Source organism: Cyclopterus lumpus, chromosome 24 (genome assembly GCF_009769545.1).
Source record: "Cyclopterus lumpus isolate fCycLum1 chromosome 24, fCycLum1.pri, whole genome shotgun sequence".
NCBI lineage: Eukaryota > Metazoa > Chordata > Actinopteri > Perciformes > Cyclopteridae > Cyclopterus > Cyclopterus lumpus.
Genome location: NC_046989.1, coordinates 497,501 through 515,000, shown reverse-complemented (window position 1 = coordinate 515,000; position 17,500 = coordinate 497,501). Strand labels below are relative to the sequence as shown.

General features: G+C 48.5%; 1 protein-coding gene across 4 annotated transcripts in view; it reads right to left on the bottom strand.

Annotated features, from left to right (window-relative positions):
- LOC117727115 (pleckstrin homology domain-containing family G member 3-like) overlaps nucleotides 1-17,500 on the bottom strand; it is a 37,352-nt gene that overhangs the window by 10,579 nt on the left and 9,273 nt on the right. For all 4 annotated transcript variants that reach the window (XM_034527184.1, XM_034527183.1, XM_034527185.1 and 1 more), the window contains 9 exons: nucleotides 12,770-13,134; nucleotides 6,634-6,734; nucleotides 6,177-6,246; nucleotides 6,046-6,092; nucleotides 3,647-3,797; nucleotides 3,443-3,574; nucleotides 3,178-3,360; nucleotides 2,842-2,934; nucleotides 2,615-2,701 (listed from right to left, as the gene is read on the bottom strand). In XM_034527184.1, coding sequence (XP_034383075.1) covers nucleotides 2,615-2,701; nucleotides 2,842-2,934; nucleotides 3,178-3,360; nucleotides 3,443-3,574; nucleotides 3,647-3,797; nucleotides 6,046-6,092; nucleotides 6,177-6,246; nucleotides 6,634-6,734; nucleotides 12,770-13,134 — 1,229 coding nt within the window. The remainder of the gene's footprint in view (nucleotides 1-2,614; nucleotides 2,702-2,841; nucleotides 2,935-3,177; nucleotides 3,361-3,442; nucleotides 3,575-3,646; nucleotides 3,798-6,045; nucleotides 6,093-6,176; nucleotides 6,247-6,633; nucleotides 6,735-12,769; nucleotides 13,135-17,500) is intronic.

Here is a 17,500-nt window from a genome sequence, read left to right as displayed (position 1 = left end):
GCACTAGGAGAACTCAGAGGAAGGATCTGTTTCGTATACCTTGATGACATAATAATTTATTCACAAGACCCCCACCACCATTTTCATGACATCCAGGCAGTCTTGGATAAACTCAGACAAGCAAAGTCACTGTGAACATGAAGAAGAGTCACTTCTTTCGTGAATCCCTCAAATTCCTCGGGCACATGGTGTCTGCGGCTGGTGTTCAGGTGGACCCGGAGAAGACCAAGGCAGTGGAGGCGTATCCGGTGCCGAACAACTTGAAATCTCTGCAGAGATTTTTAGGCATGGCGGGGTGGTACCACCGGTTTGTACCAGAGCCACTTAACGCCCTTAAAAGGAAAGATGCAAAGTTCAGGTGGACCACTGAATGCCAAAATGCTTTTGAAATCCTCAAGGGACGTCTTGTGACTACTCCTGTGCTCGGTCATCCAAACTTCACCCTACCTTTTGTGGTCTATACCGATGCCTGTGAAGTTGGGCTTGGAGCGGTGCTGGTACAACAAACAGGAATGGGAACGGAGGAAGTGCTAGCTTTCGCAAGTAGGAGCCTGAACAAGGCCGAGAGAAATTATTCCACTACCGAACTGGAGTGCCTGGCAGTGGTATGGGCTATCGAAAAGTGGAGATACTACCTTGAGGGAAGATTCTTCACTGTGGTAACCGACCACTCCTCACTTCTTTGGGTGTTCAAGACTCACAAACCCAACACCAGACTGATCCGGTGGGCTCTACATTTACAGGAATTCACATTTGCAGTAGAATACAGGAAAGGCAAATACAACACGGTTGCTGATGCTTTGTCCCGAGCGCCAGGCGAGAGTAGTGGACTTTCCCAGCCTATTTGTGCCATGATGCTGTCTGGTACACCAAACCCCATAAAAGATATTCTGATCTCACATGAGGTCATATGGAAAGCACAGCAAGAGGACCTGCATATCCAGGAACTGTACCAGTCGATCCAAGAGAAAGGTGAAGTGATTGTAAGTGCCTACAGCAAATTCGTTATCTTGGAGGACATGGTATATAGAGTCGTCAAAATGGCCCATAAAACCATCTACCAGTTGTACATCCCTGAGCCTTTCCGGCATCAACTCCTACACAGCTTCCATGACAATCCTCTGTCTGGGCACCTGGGTCGGTACAAAACTTACAATAGAATGCGGTCAGTGCTGTACTGGCCAAGACTGAGTTTGGAGGTCAGGGAATATGTCAGAAAGTGTCAAGTGTGTCAAGCCTACAAACCCGAAAGCAGGAAAAAAGCAGGAATGCTTCAACAGACCATTACTCAACGATCTTGGGAGATGCTGGGAGTAGATCTGATGGGCCCATTTCCAAGGAGTTCACAGAGGAACCTGTACCCACTGGTTTTTGTGGACTACTATTCCAGATGGGTTGAGCTTTTTCCCCTGAGAAAAGCTACAGCTGAGTTGGTGTCAAAAACCCTCTGCCAAGAAATACTAACCCGATGGGGAGTGCCAGACTACATCCTTTCGGACCAAGGAACACAGTTTGTGTCCAATATTTTTGCGGATACCTGCAACGATTGGAAACTAAGGCACAAAATGACCACCGCATATCATCCACAAACCAATCTGACAGAAAGAATAAACCGGACCCTCAAAACCATGATTGCATCATTTGTGGGAAGGAATCATAACAAATTTGATGAACATCTACCAGAATTCCGATTTGCCCTAAATTCGGCTGTTCACGAGTCCACTGGAGTGACTCCGGCCGAGCTAAACTTGTCCAGACCGCTGCGAGGACCGCTAGAGGCTATGTTGTTACCACGATTAAATTCCCCAGACTCGCCACCTTATCGTAAAATAGCTCAGCTTCGGGAAATGCAGGAATTTGTGGAAACCAACTTGCACAAGGCACGACGCCGGCAGAAGAGGAATTATGATAAAAACAAACGGGAGTTGGAGTTGGAAGAAAAGGTGCGAGTCTGGCTTCGAGCTCATCCTCTCTCCAAGGTAGAGAGATCGTTTACCGGTAAACTGGCAAAATGGCAAGGACCTTACAGGATCGTGGAGCAAAAGGGTCCGGTAAACTATGACATTGTGCGGGAAGACACTGGAGAGGACCGCGAGACGGTTCATATCTCGAGGCTGAAACCTTGCTACCCCACAGCAGAGGAGGTAGAACAACAACAACGGCTGAGAGAATTGTTTGAAGAGCGGAGCGATGAAGAGGAATTTAAAGGGTTTCCATCGACTGCACCCAAGCAAAGAATTGTACTCACTGAACTCCAACCGACCCAACAGGAGGAGAATAAAAACAATCGTCTTTTGGAAGTCTTTCAGGAAGCAAGTGACGAGGAAGATTTTCTTGGGTTTCCGGATTAAAGTCAAAGTAAAAAAGCAATGACCTAGGTTCATTTTACAAGGGGGGAGGAATGTAGCGATCTGTAATCTCTACCTCACGACCTAACGCTGTTAATTTGTAATTTGTGATTTTGGGCTATACAAAATAAACTGAATTGAATTGTATACTGGTAATACTTGAGTGTATACTGGCTGTACTGGAGAGTATACTGGTATGTATATTGGTTATACTGGTGGATATACTGGCTATACTGGTGTATATACTGGTATTAGTGGAGTCTGACCTTCTGAGGGATGATGGCCTGGTGGTTCTCCAGAATGATGCGTTTGATGTGATGAGCCCACAGCTTCTTCTCCTCCACCGTCTTCGCCTGGAAACATGAAAACATTCAGCTTTTGATTTCAGTTTCCAGAGACACTGAAGGATCGGTAAATACAGTGTATTTACATACATGTTCAGTACATGTATACAAGCACACATATACAGGTGGGCAGGTGAAGATGGTCTCACCTGAACGGTGTGAGGTTGTTTGGGATGTTTGTAATGAGTCACACTGAAACTCAGAGAGTCTTTGGCGCTTTCAATCAGCATCAAAGTGGAGCACTGAAACCACACAGAGATAAACAAATAAACAAACAAACATTAGGTTTCGTGACTGGAGGAAGCTGGTATACTTCTGTTTGAAAATCCTTTTCAACAACAGCCGTCTTTGTATTGATGATTAAAACGCTACGTTGATTCATCTGTATTATTAGATATAACAACATCCTTATTGTTCTTTGGGAACACTGCTTCCTTCAGGGAGGACACACAGGTAAGCAGCTGACAACAGGTGGAGGTCCTCACAGAGATGTGCGTCTTGTAGACATAATGCTCTCCGCGGCGTTTGGTGATGAGCAGCATGCGGTCGAACAGGAACAGCGTTCTCTCGTTTTTGGCTCGGTGAACTTTGAATGTTCCCTCCAGAACCAGTTCTCCATAGGTGGTGAGGTCCGGGCCTTTCCAGTTCAGCAGCAGAGACTGGACCTCCTGAACGAAACACAGCTCCGTGTTGGCTCAAGTCAAGTACCTCAAACGTGTCCTTTAGTACTATGTGAGCACCGTGACTGACCTGCAGTCTGACGGCGTGCTCGTGTTTCCTCTTCATGTCGTTGATGTACCAGGCCACGCCCGTCATGGTGTAGATGGCCTCCTCCACCACCTCATAGCCCGCCTCCTGAGGGTCAAAGTGCTTCGCTATCTCCTGCAGAAAACACCATCATCACCATCCTCTTCATCACACTGTATGGTAATAACAGCTGTGTTGATATCGTACCTGGAGCAGCAGGTGGTATTTGAGGATCCTCTGAACAGGTTTGAGCAGGTATGAACCGAGAGGCAGCGAACGCTTCAACGACGCCTGGCGCTCCCGAAAAAACTTTGCCAAAGATTTATTCCTCATGCACTCCGTCAGAGCTGCAACCGAACTGGAACAGAAGGCAACACAATAAGGTGTGAGCAGGTGGAGACAGGTGAGCAGGTAGAGACAGGTGAGCAGGTGGAGACAGGTGAGCAGGTGGAGACAGGTGAGCAGGTGGAGACAGGTGAGCAGGTGGAGACAGGTGAGCAGGTAGAGACAGGTGAGCAGGTGGAGACAGGTGAGCAGGTGGAGACAGGTGAGCAGGTGGAGATAGGTGAGCAGGTGGAGACAGGTGAGTAGGTGGAGACAGGTGAGCAGGTAGAGACAGGTGAGCAGGTAGAGACAGGTGAGCAGGTGGAGACAGGTGAGCAGGTGGAGACAGGTGAGCAGGTGGAGACAGGTGAGCAGGTAGAGACAGGTGAGCAGGTGGAGACAGGTGAGCAGGTGGAGGCAGGTGTGAGTGTGTGTGAGCAAGTGGAGACAGGTGAGCAGGTAGAGACAGGTGAGCAGGTGGAGACAGGTGAGCAGGTGGAGATAGGTGAGAAGGTGGAGGCAGGTGTGAGTGTGTGTGAGCAAGTGGAGACAGGTGAGCAGGTAGAGACAGGTGAGCAGGTGGAGATAGGTGAGCAGGTAGAGACAGGTGAGCAGGTGGAGACAGGTGAGCAGGTGGAGACAGGTGAGCAGGTAGAGACAGGTGAGCAGGTGGAGACAGGTGAGCAGGTGGAGATAGGTGAGCAGGTGGAGATAGGTGAGCAGGTGGAGACAGGTGAGTAGGTGGAGACAGGTGAGCAGGTGGAGACAGGTGAGCAGGTGGAGACAGGTGAGCAGGTGGAGACAGGTGAGCAGGTGGAGACAGGTGAGCAGGTAGAGACAGGTGAGCACGTAGAGGCAGGTGTGAGTGTGCGTGAGCAGGTAGAGACAGGTGAGCACGTAGAGGCAGGTGTGAGTGTGCGTGAGCAGGTGGAGACAGGTGAGCAGGTGGAGACAGGTGAGCAGGTGGAGACAGGTAAGAAAGTGGAGACAGGTGAGAAGGTGGAGATAGGTGTGAGTGTGTGTGAGCAGGTGGAGACAGGTGTGAGTGTGTGTGAACAGGTAGAGACAGTTGTGAACCGGTAGAGACAGGTGTGAACAGGTAGAGACAGGTGTGAACAGGTAGAGACAGGTGTGAACCGGTAGAGACAGGTGTGAACCGGTAGAGACAGGTGTGAACAGGTAGAGACAGGTGTGAACAGGTGTGAACAGGTAGAGACAGGTGTGAACCGGTAGAGACAGGTGTGAACAGGTAGAGACAGGTGTGAACAGGTAGAGACAGGTGTGAACCGGTAGAGACAGGTGTGAACCGGTAGAGACAGGTGTGAACCGGTAGAGACAGGTGTGAACAGGTAGAGACAGGTGTGAACAGGTAGAGACAGGTGTGAACAGGTAGAGACAGGTGTGAACAGGTAGAGACAGGTGTGAACAGGTAGAGACAGGTGTGAACAGGTAGAGACAGGTGTGAACCGGTAGAGACAGGTGTGAACAGGTAGAGACAGGTGTGAACAGGTAGAGACAGGTGTGAACCGGTAGAGACAGGTGTGAACCGGTAGAGACAGGTGTGAACCGGTAGAGACAGGTGTGAACAGGTAGAGACAGGTGTGAACAGGTAGAGACAGGTGTGAACCGGTAGAGACAGGTGTGAACAGGTAGAGACAGGTGTGAACCGGTAGAGACAGGTGTGAACCGGTAGAGACAGGTGTGAACCAGTAGAGACAGGTGTGAACAGGTAGAGACAGGTGTGAACAGGTAGAGACAGGTGTGAACAGGTAGAGACAGGTGTGAACAGGTGTGAACAGGTAGAGACAGGTGTGAACCGGTAGAGACAGGTGTGAACAGGTAGAGACAGGTGTGAACAGGTGTGAACAGGTAGAGACAGGTGTGAACAGGTAGAGACAGGTGTGAACAGGTAGAGACAGGTGTGAACCGGTAGAGACAGGTGTGAACAGGTAGAGACAGGTGTGAACAGGTAGAGACAGGTGTGAACAGGTGTGAACAGGTAGAGACAGGTGTGAACAGGTAGAGACAGGTGTGAACAGGTAGAGACAGGTGTGAACCGGTAGAGACAGGTGTGAACAGGTAGAGACAGGTGTGAACAGGTAGAGACAGGTGTGAACCGGTAGAGACAGGTGTGAACCGGTAGAGACAGGTGTGAACAGGTAGAGACAGGTGTGAACAGGTAGAGACAGGTGTGAACAGGTGTGAACAGGTAGAGACAGGTGTGAACAGGTAGAGACAGGTGTGAACCGGTAGAGACAGGTGTGATACGTTGCATTACTTACTTTGGGTAGTTGGTGCAGTACTGAGTGTAGATCTCAAAGTACTCGCTCTGAAAACAAGTACAAACAGATTTTCAATCATAATTTAAACTGCAACGCTTCCTTGTATTCTATTAGTTATTGATCATCCTCACCTTCAGGACGAAGCACCTGGCCACGGCGACAGGGTCGTGGTCACAGAGATCCAGAGACTGAAGCAGCTCGCTGTGGACAGGAAACACCGTGACATCATTACTTATTTAGCTTTTAAAATGAAGACATTTAAACATTCAATGACAAGAAGTCAGCTGATGAAGATCATGTGACCCTAAATGAGGGCAAAGGATCACAGGAAGTGTGACGAGGTCACCTGACCAACAGGTGGAGCCGTCACATCCCTCTGTTCTCTCGTTTCAATCAAGTGAACACAAAATGTTACAAATATCATTCCACATCTTTACATAATAAAAACTATTTGTTTGTTTTTTCTGTTGTGTTCAAGAACCTGTTTAATCTGCAGGAGAAACGTGCTTTAGTTTATCAAATATCAGATTCATGTAATGGCTTTACTTTCTTATTAAGTGTAACACATTATGGATCATGATTGATCACCTGTTGAACTCGTAGATGTCCTCGATGTTTCCAAACAGAGAGCAGACCTGCTCGGGGCGGATCGACAGGTCGCACTGATCAATGATGTGAGCCAGGTAGTCCTGGGGGGGGGATCAGTTTTATTATTACTTATGTACTCACTCTGTCCATTTCTCACTCTGTCCCTGTCTCACTGTCTGCAGGACAAGTGTCAGATAGTCTTGTTGAGGACAGTTTGGACGTCATCCTTCACTCTGGGTCCAGGTTTATCTCTGATCCTCCTGTTACACAAGCAGCTAATCCAGAAGGTCTTAACCAGTTAATTATAGTCTCCATCGGATTAATGTAAAGGAGTCCGGTTCTCTGAGACACTGTCCACTGAGACACTGTCCTCTGAGACACTGTCCACTGAGACACTGTCCTGTAAGACACTGTCCTCTGAGACACTGTCCACTGAGACACTGTCCTGTAAGACACTGTCCACTGAGACACTGTCCTGTAAGACACTGTCCTGTAAGACACTGTCCTGTAAGACACTGTCCTCTGAGACACTGTCCTGTAAGACACTGTCCTCTGAGACACTGTCCTCTGAGACACTGTCCTGTAAGACACTGTCCTGTAAGACACTGTCCACTGAGACACTGTCCTCTGAGACACTGTCCTGTAAGACACTGTCCACTGAGACACTGTCCTCTGAGACACTGTCCTGTAAGACACTGTCCTGTAAGACACTGTCCACTGAGACACTGTCCACTGAGACACTGTCCTGTAAGACACTGTCCACTGAGACACTGTCCTCTGAGACACTGTCCTGTAAGACACTGTCCACTGAGACACTGTCCACTGAGACACTGTCCTCTGAGACACTGTCCTGTAAGACACTGTCCACTGAGACACTGTCCTCTGAGACACTGTCCTGTAAGACACTGTCCTCTGAGACACTGTCCACTGAGACACTGTCTTGTAAGACACTGTCCTGTAAGACACTGTCCACTGAGACACTGTCTTGTAAGACACTGTCCTCTGAGACACTGTCCTGTAAGACACTGTCCACTGAGACACTGTCCTCTGAGACACTGTCCTGTAAGACACTGTCCACTGAGACACTGTCCACTGAGACACTGTCCACTGAGACACTGTCCACTGAGACACTGTCCTGTAAGACACTGTCCTGTAAGACACTGTCCTCTGAGACACTGTCCTGTAAGACACTGTCCTGTAAGACACTGTCCACTGAGACACTGTCCTCTGAGACACTGTCCTCTGAGACACTGTCCACTGAGACACTGTCTTGTAAGACACTGTCCTGTAAGACACTGTCCACTGAGACACTGTCTTGTAAGACACTGTCCACTGAGACACTGTCTTGTAAGACACTGTCCTCTGAGACACTGTCCTGTAAGACACTGTCCTGTGAGACACTGTCCACTGAGACACTGTCCTGTGAGACACTGTCCACTGAGACACTGTCCTTTGAGACACTGTCCTGTAAGACACTGTCCTGTAAGACACTGTCCTCTGAGACACTGTCCTGTAAGACACTGTCCACTGAGACACTGTCCTGTAAGACACTGTCCACTGAGACACTGTCTTGTAAGACACTGTCCACTGAGACACTGTCTTGTAAGACACTGTCCACTGAGACACTGTCCTGTAAGACACTGTCCTGTAAGACACTGTCCTGTAAGACACTGTTCACTGAGACACTGTCCTGTAAGACACTGTCCTGTAAGACACTGTCCTGTAAGACACTGTCCTCTGAGACACTGTCCTGTAAGACACTGTCCTCTGAGACACTGTCCTCTGAGACACTGTCCTGTAAGACACTGTCCTGTAAGACACTGTCCACTGAGACACTGTCCTCTGAGACACTGTCCTGTAAGACACTGTCCACTGAGACACTGTCCTCTGAGACACTGTCCTGTAAGACACTGTCCTGTAAGACACTGTCCACTGAGACACTGTCCACTGAGACACTGTCCTGTAAGACACTGTCCACTGAGACACTGTCCTCTGAGACACTGTCCTGTAAGACACTGTCCACTGAGACACTGTCCACTGAGACACTGTCCTCTGAGACACTGTCCTGTAAGACACTGTCCACTGAGACACTGTCCTCTGAGACACTGTCCTGTAAGACACTGTCCTCTGAGACACTGTCCACTGAGACACTGTCTTGTAAGACACTGTCCTGTAAGACACTGTCCACTGAGACACTGTCTTGTAAGACACTGTCCTCTGAGACACTGTCCTGTAAGACACTGTCCACTGAGACACTGTCCTCTGAGACACTGTCCTGTAAGACACTGTCCACTGAGACACTGTCCACTGAGACACTGTCCACTGAGACACTGTCCACTGAGACACTGTCTACTGAGACACTGTCCACTGAGACACTGTCCACTGAGACGACACTGTCCACTGAGACACTGTCTACTGAGACACTGTCCTGTAAGACACTGTCCTGTAAGACACTGTCCTCTGAGACACTGTCCTGTAAGACACTGTCCTGTAAGACACTGTCCACTGAGACACTGTCCTCTGAGACACTGTCCTCTGAGACACTGTCCTCTGAGACACTGTCTTGTAAGACACTGTCCTGTAAGACACTGTCCACTGAGACACTGTCTTGTAAGACACTGTCCACTGAGACACTGTCTTGTAAGACACTGTCCTCTGAGACACTGTCCACTGAGACACTGTCCACTGAGACACTGTCCTGTGAGACACTGTCCACTGAGACACTGTCCTTTGAGACACTGTCCTGTAAGACACTGTCCTGTAAGACACTGTCCTCTGAGACACTGTCCTGTAAGACACTGTCCACTGAGACACTGTCCTGTAAGACACTGTCCACTGAGACACTGTCTTGTAAGACACTGTCCACTGAGACACTGTCTTGTAAGACACTGTCCACTGAGACACTGTCCTGTAAGACACTGTCCTGTAAGACACTGTCCACTGAGACACTGTCCTGTAAGACACTGTTCACTGAGACACTGTCTTGTAAGACACTGCCCTGTGAGACACTGTCCACTGAGACACTGTCCTGTAAGACACTGTCCTGTGAGACACTGTCCTCTGAGACACTGTCCTCTGAGACACTGTCTTGTAAGACACTGTCTTGTAAGACACTGTCCTCTAAGACACTGTCCTCTAAGACACTGTCCTCTGAGACACTATCCTGTGAGACACTGTCCTCTGAGACACTGTCTTGTAAGACACTGTCCTCTGAGACACTGTCCACTGAGACACTGTCCTGTAAGACACTGTCCACTGAGACACTGTCCTTTGAGACACTGTCCTGTAAGACACTGTCCACTGAGACACTGTCCTGTAAGACACTGTCCACTGAGACACTGTCCTGTAAGACACTGTCCTCTGAGACACTGTCTTGTAAGACACTGTCTACTGAGACACTGTCCACTGAGACACTGTCTACTGAGACACTGTCCTCTGAGACACTGTCCACTGAGACACTGTCTTGTAAGACACTGTCCTGTAAGACACTGTCCACTGAGACACTGTCTTGTAAGACACTGTCCTCTGAGACACTGTCCTGTAAGACACTGTCCTGTGAGACACTGTCCACTGAGACACTGTCCACTGAGACACTGTCCTTTGAGACACTGTCCTGTAAGACACTGTCCTGTAAGACACTGTCCTCTGAGACACTGTCCTGTAAGACACTGTCCACTGAGACACTGTCTTGTAAGACACTGTCCACTGAGACACTGTCCTGTAAGACACTGTCCACTGAGACACTGTCCTGTAAGACACTGTCCACTGAGACACTGTCCTGTAAGACACTGTCCACTGAGACACTGTCTTGTAAGACACTGCCCTGTGAGACACTGTCCACTGAGACACTGTCCTGTAAGACACTGTCCTGTGAGACACTGTCCTCTGAGACACTGTCCTCTGAGACACTGTCTTGTAAGACACTGTCTTGTAAGACACTGTCCACTGAGACACTGTCCTCTAAGACACTGTCCTCTGAGACACTGTCCTCTGAGACACTGTCCTCTGAGACACTGTCCACTGAGACACTGTCCTGTAAGACACTGTCCACTGAGACACTGTCCTTTGAGACACTGTCCTGTAAGACACTGTCCACTGAGACACTGTCCTGTAAGACACTGTCCTCTGAGACACTGTCTTGTAAGACACTGTCCTCTGAGACACTGTCCTGTGAGACACTGTCCACTGAGACACTGTCCTGTAAGACACTGTCCTGTGAGACACTGTCCTCTGAGACACTGTCCTCTGAGACACTGTCTTGTAAGACACTGTCCTGTAAGACACTGTCCTGTAAGACACTGTCCACTGAGACACTGTCCTGTAAGACACTGTCCTCTGAGACACTGTCCACTGAGACACTGTCCTCTAAGACACTGTCCTCTGAGACACTGTCCTGTAAGACACTGTCCTCTGAGACACTGTCTTGTAAGACACTGTCCTCTGAGACACTGTCCACTGAGACACTGTCCTGTAAGACACTGTCCACTGAGACACTGTCCTGTGAGACACTGTCCACTGAGACACTGTCCTGTAAGACACTGTCCTCTGAGACACTGTCCTGTAAGACACTGTCCACTGAGACACTGTCTTGTAAGACACTGTCCACTGAGACACTGTCCTCTGAGACACTGTCCACTGAGACACTGTCCACTGAGACACTGTCTTGTAAGACACTGTCCTGTAAGACACTGTCCACTGAGACACTGTCCTGTGAGACACTGTCCACTGAGACACTGTCCTGTAAGACACTGTCCACTGAGACACTGTCCTGTAAGACACTGTCCTCTGAGACACTGTCCTGTAAGACACTGTCCACTGAGACACTGTCCTTTGAGACACTGTCCTGTAAGACACTGTCCTGTAAGACACTGTCCTTTGAGACACTGTCCTGTGAGACACTGTCCACTGAGACACTGTCCTGTAAGACACTGTCCACTGAGACACTGTCCACTGAGACACTGTCCTGTAAGACACTGTCCTCTGAGACACTGTCTTGTAAGACACTGTCCTGTAAGACACTGTCCACTGAGACACTGTCCTGTAAGACACTGTCCTCTGAGACACTGTCTTGTAAGACACTGTCCTCTGAGACACTGTCCTGTGAGACACTGTCCTGTGAGACACTGTCCACTGAGACACTGTCCACTGAGACACTGTCCTCTGAGACACTGTCCTGTAAGACACTGTCCTCTGAGACACTGTCCACTGAGACACTGTCCACTGAGACACTGTCCTGTAAGACACTGTCCTGTAAGACACTGTCCACTGAGACACTGTCCTCTGAGACACTGTCCTGTAAGACACTGTCCACTGAGACACTGTCCTGTAAGACACTGTCCTCTGAGACACTGTCCACTGAGACACTGTCCTGTAAGACACTGTCCACTGAGACACTGTCCACTGAGACACTGTCCTGTAAGACACTGTCCTCTGAGACACTGTCCTCTGAGACACTGTCCTGTAAGACACTGTCCTCTGAGACACTGTCCTCTGAGACACTGTCCTCTGAGACACTGTCCTGTAAGACACTGTCCTGTAAGACACTGTCCACTGAGACACTGTCCACTGAGACACTGTCCTGTAAGACACTGTCCTCTGAGACACTGTCCTCTGAGACACTGTCCTCTGAGACACTGTCCTGTAAGACACTGTCCACTGAGACACTGTCCTGTAAGACACTGTCCTCTGAGACACTGTCCTCTGAGACACTGTCCTCTGAGACACTGTCCTGTAAGACACTGTCCACTGAGACACTGTCCACTGAGACACTGTCCACTGAGACACTGTCCTTTGAGACACTGTCCTTTGAGACACTGTCCTGTAAGACACTGTCCTGTAAGACACTGTCCTGTAAGACACTGTCCTCTGAGACACTGTCCTGTAAGACACTGTCCACTGAGACACTGTCCACTGAGACACTGTCCTTTGAGACACTGTCCTTTGAGACACTGTCCTTTGAGACACTGTCCTGTAAGACACTGTCCTGTAAGACACTGTCCTCTGAGACACTGTCCTCTGAGACACTGTCCACTGAGACACTGTCTTGTAAGACATTGTCCTGTAAGTCTCACTCTGTCTCTATCCTGTGGCGGGGTCCTCCAGAGGGGGCGGGGCTAGAACGTCCTCGGGGACTCACCTCTACGATCATGCGCAGGTCTCTGACGTACGTCCGCTCCGTCTCGATGATCTCCATGAGGACCCGGTTCAGGTAGGTCAGCTGAGGGTTGGGTGTCATGCTCCCTTTGTTACTGTTGTTGTTGTGTACGAGGCCAACGCTCCGCCCCTTAATGTCCTTCTCAGGGTGTGGCCACTCCCCCTTCTCGCCCTTTGCAGCGTCCCCCGCAGAGCTCAAGTCCAGGTCCACGTCCGAGGTCTGGGTGGACGGCGGCGGGGCAAGGTTGTCGTCCTGAGAGGATCCAGAACCGGAGGACAGCGTGGAGATCAGGCTCGCTGGGCGGCGCTCATTACTGCTGACGGAGGCAGCGGAGAGGCGGTGGGAGTCTGGGGGGGGGGGGGGGGGGGGGGGGGGTTCAACCAGAAAGTTAACTGATCCTGATCCTGATCCTCCTCAACTCTGACTTCTTAGAAATTATTCTGACAGTCCTTGCACCCTAAACCTGACCCCTTAAACCCTTAAACCCTAAACCTGACCCCTTAAACCTTTGGACCCTAAACCTGACCCCTTAAACCCTAAACCTGACCCCTTAAACCCTTAGACCTTAAACCTGACCCCTAAAACCCTTGGACCCTAAACCTGACCCCTTAAACCCTTGGACCCTAAACCTGACCCCTTAAACCCTTGGACCCTAAACCTGACCCCTTAAACCCTAAACCTGACCCCTTAAACCCTTGGACCCTAAACCTGACCCCTTAAACCCTTGGACCCTAAACCTGACCCCTTAAACCCTTGGACCCTAAACCTGTCCCCTTAAACCCTTGGACCCTAAACCTGACCCCTTAAACCCTTGGACCCTAAACCTGACCCCTTAAACCCTTGGACCCTAAACCTGACCCCTTAAACCCTAAACCTGACCCCTTAAACCCTAAACCTGACCCCTTAAACCCTTGGACCCTAAACCTGACCCCTTAAACCCTTGGACCCTAAACGTGTCCCCTTAAACCCTTAGACCCTAAACCTGACCCCTTAAACCCTTAGACCCTAAACCTGTCCCCTTAAACCCTTGGACCCTAAACCTGACCCCTTAAACCATTGGACCCTAAACCTGACCCCTTAAACCCTTGGACCCTAAACCTGACTCCTTAAACCCTTGGACCCTAAACCTGACCCCTTAAACCCTTGGACCCTAAACCTGACTCCTTAAACCCTTGGACCCTAAACCTGACCCCTAAAACCCTTGGACCCTAAACCTGACCCCTTAAACCCTTGGACCCTAAACCTGACCCCTTAAACCCTTAAACCCTAAACCTGACCCCTTAAACCCTTAGACCTTAAACCTGACCCCTAAAACCCTTGGACCCTAAACCTGACCCCTTAAACCCTTGGACCCTAAACCTGACCCCTTAAACCCTAAACCTGACCCCTTAAACCCTTGGACCCTAAACCTGACCCCTTAAACCCTTGGACCCTAAACCTGACCCCTTAAACCCTTAGACCCTAAACCTGTCCCCTTAAACCCTTGGACCCTAAACCTGACCCCTTAAACCCTTGGACCCTAAACCTGACCCCTTAAACCCTTGGACCCTAAACCTGACCCCTTAAACCCTAAACCTGACCCCTTAAACCCTAAACCTGACCCCTTAAACCCTTGGACCCTAAACCTGACCCCTTAAACCCTTGGACCCTAAACGTGTCCCCTTAAACCCTTAGACCCTAAACCTGACCCCTTAAACCCTTGGACCCTAAACCTGTCCCCTTAAACCCTTGGACCCTAAACCTGACCCCTTAAACCATTGGACCCTAAACCTGACCCCTTAAACCCTTGGACCCTAAACCTGACCCCTTAAACCCTTGGACCCTAAACCTGACCCCTTAAACCCTTGGACCCTAAACCTGACCCCTTAAACCCTTGGACCCTAAACCTGACCCCTTAAACCCTTGGACCCTAAACCTGACCCCTTAAACCCTTGGACCCTAAACCTGACCCCTAAAACCCTTGGACCCTAAACCTGACCCCTTAAACCCTTGGACCCTAAACCTGACCCCTTAAACCCTTGGACCCTAAACCTGACCCCTTAAACCCTAAACCTGACCCCTTAAACCCTTGGACCCTAAACCTGACCCCTTAAACCGTTGGACCCTAAACCTGACCCCTTAAACCCTTAGACCCTAAACCTGTCCCCTTAAACCCTTGGACCCTAAACCTGACCCCTTAAACCCTTGGACCCTAAACCTGACCCCTTAAACCCTTGGACCCTAAACCTGACCCCTTAAACCCTTGGACCCTAAACCTGACCCCTTAAACCCTAAACCTGACCCCTTAAACCCTTGGACCCTAAACCTGACCCCTTAAACCCTTGGACCCTAAACGTGTCCCCTTAAACCCTTGGACCCTAAACGTGTCCCCTTAAACCCTTAGACCCTAAACCTGACCCCTTAAACCCTTAGACCCTAAACCTGTCCCCTTAAACCCTTAGACCCTAAACCTGACCCCTTAAACCATTGGACCCTAAACCTGACCCCTTAAACCCTTGGACCCTAAACCTGACTCCTTAAACCCTTGGACCCTAAACCTGACCCCTTAAACCCTTAGACCCTAAACCTGTCCCCTTAAACCCTTGGACCCTAAACCTGACCCCTTAAACCATTGGACCCTAAACCTGACCCCTTAAACCCTTGGACCCTAAACCTGACTCCTTAAACCCTTGGACCCTAAACCTGACCCCTTAAACCCTTAGACCCTAAACCTGACTCCTTAAACCCTTGGACCCTAAACCTGACCCCTTAAACCCTTGGACCCTAAACCTGACCCCTTAAACCCTTAGACCCTAAACCTGACCCCTTAAACCCTTAGACCCTAAACCCTAGAATATCCAAAACACTCAAAGTGGCTGAATGTTGTTTTGATCATGTAAAGAGGAGTTTGGCTGTTTGACACATTTATTAAACTCTCCAGTGACTGAAAGATAATATAATAAAATATAATGAAAAATAATGTCATATAAAAAATAATAACAAAATACATATATATATATATATACACATACATACACATATATATATATATATATATATATATATATATATATATACATACACATACACATACACATACATACATACATGCATACATACATATATATATATATACACACACACACACATATATATAAAAACACACGTGTGTGTGTAATCTGACATAATGAGGATTAGTTTAATCCAGCAGAGACACACTACAACCGGCTTTGATTGACCAATCAGCTGCTCCGAACAACAGCAGAGACTTTACATTATAATAGTAATAATAATAAAAATGATAATAATAATATATCATCATGTCTCCTCAGATTGGCTGATGGCAGGTTCTACCAGTATTGACGCTAGAAACTATCGAAAAACCTTTAGAATCCAGTATAAACCAGTATACACCACCATGAACCAGTATACACCACCATGAACCAGTATACACCACCATGAACCAGTATACACCATCATGAACCAGTATACACCATCATGAACCAGTATACACCATCATGAACCAGTGATCACCACCATGAACCAGTATACACCATCATGAACCAGTATACACCATCATGAACCAGTATACACCATCATGAACCAGTGATCACCACCATGAACCAGTATACACCACCATGAACCAGTATACACCATCATGAACCAGTATACACCATCATGAACCAGTGATCACCACCATGAACCAGTATACACCACCATGAACCAGTATACACCATCATGAACCAGTATACACCATCATGAACCAGTATACACCATCATGAACCAGTGATCACCACCATGAACCAGTATACACCACCATGAACCAGTATACACCACCATGAACCAGTATACACCATCATGAACCAGTATACACCATCATGAACCAGTGATCACCACCATGAACCAGTATACACCATCATGAACCAGTATACACCACCATGAACCAGTATACACCATCATGAACCAGTATACACCATCATGAACCAGTATACACCACCATGAACCAGTATACACCACCATGAACCAGTATACACCATCATGAACCAGTAAACACCACCATGAACCAGTATACACCACCATGAACCAGTATACACCACCATGAACCAGTATACACCATCATGAACCAGTATACACCATCATGAACCAGTATACACCATCATGAACCAGTGATCACCACCATGAACCAGTATACACCATGAACCAGTATACACCATCATGAACCAGTGATCACCATCATGAACCAGTAAACACCACCATGAACCAGTATACACCATCATGAACCAGTATACACCATCATGAACCAGTATACACCATCATGAACCAGTGATCACCACCATGAACCAGTATACACCACCATGAACCAGTATACACCATCATGAACCAGTATACACCACCATGAACCAGTATACACCATCATGAACCAGTGATCACAACCATGAACCAGTATACACCACCATGAACCAGTATACACCATCATGAACCAGTATACACCACCATGAACCAGTATACACCACCATGAACCAGTATACACCATCATGAACCAGTGATCACAACCATGAACCAGTATACACCACCATTAGCCAGTATACACCATCATGAACCAGTATACACCACCATGAACCAGTATACACCATCATGAACCAGTATACACCACCATGAACCAGTATACACCATCATGAACCAGTATACACCACCATGAACCAGTATACACCATCATGAACCAGTATACACCAT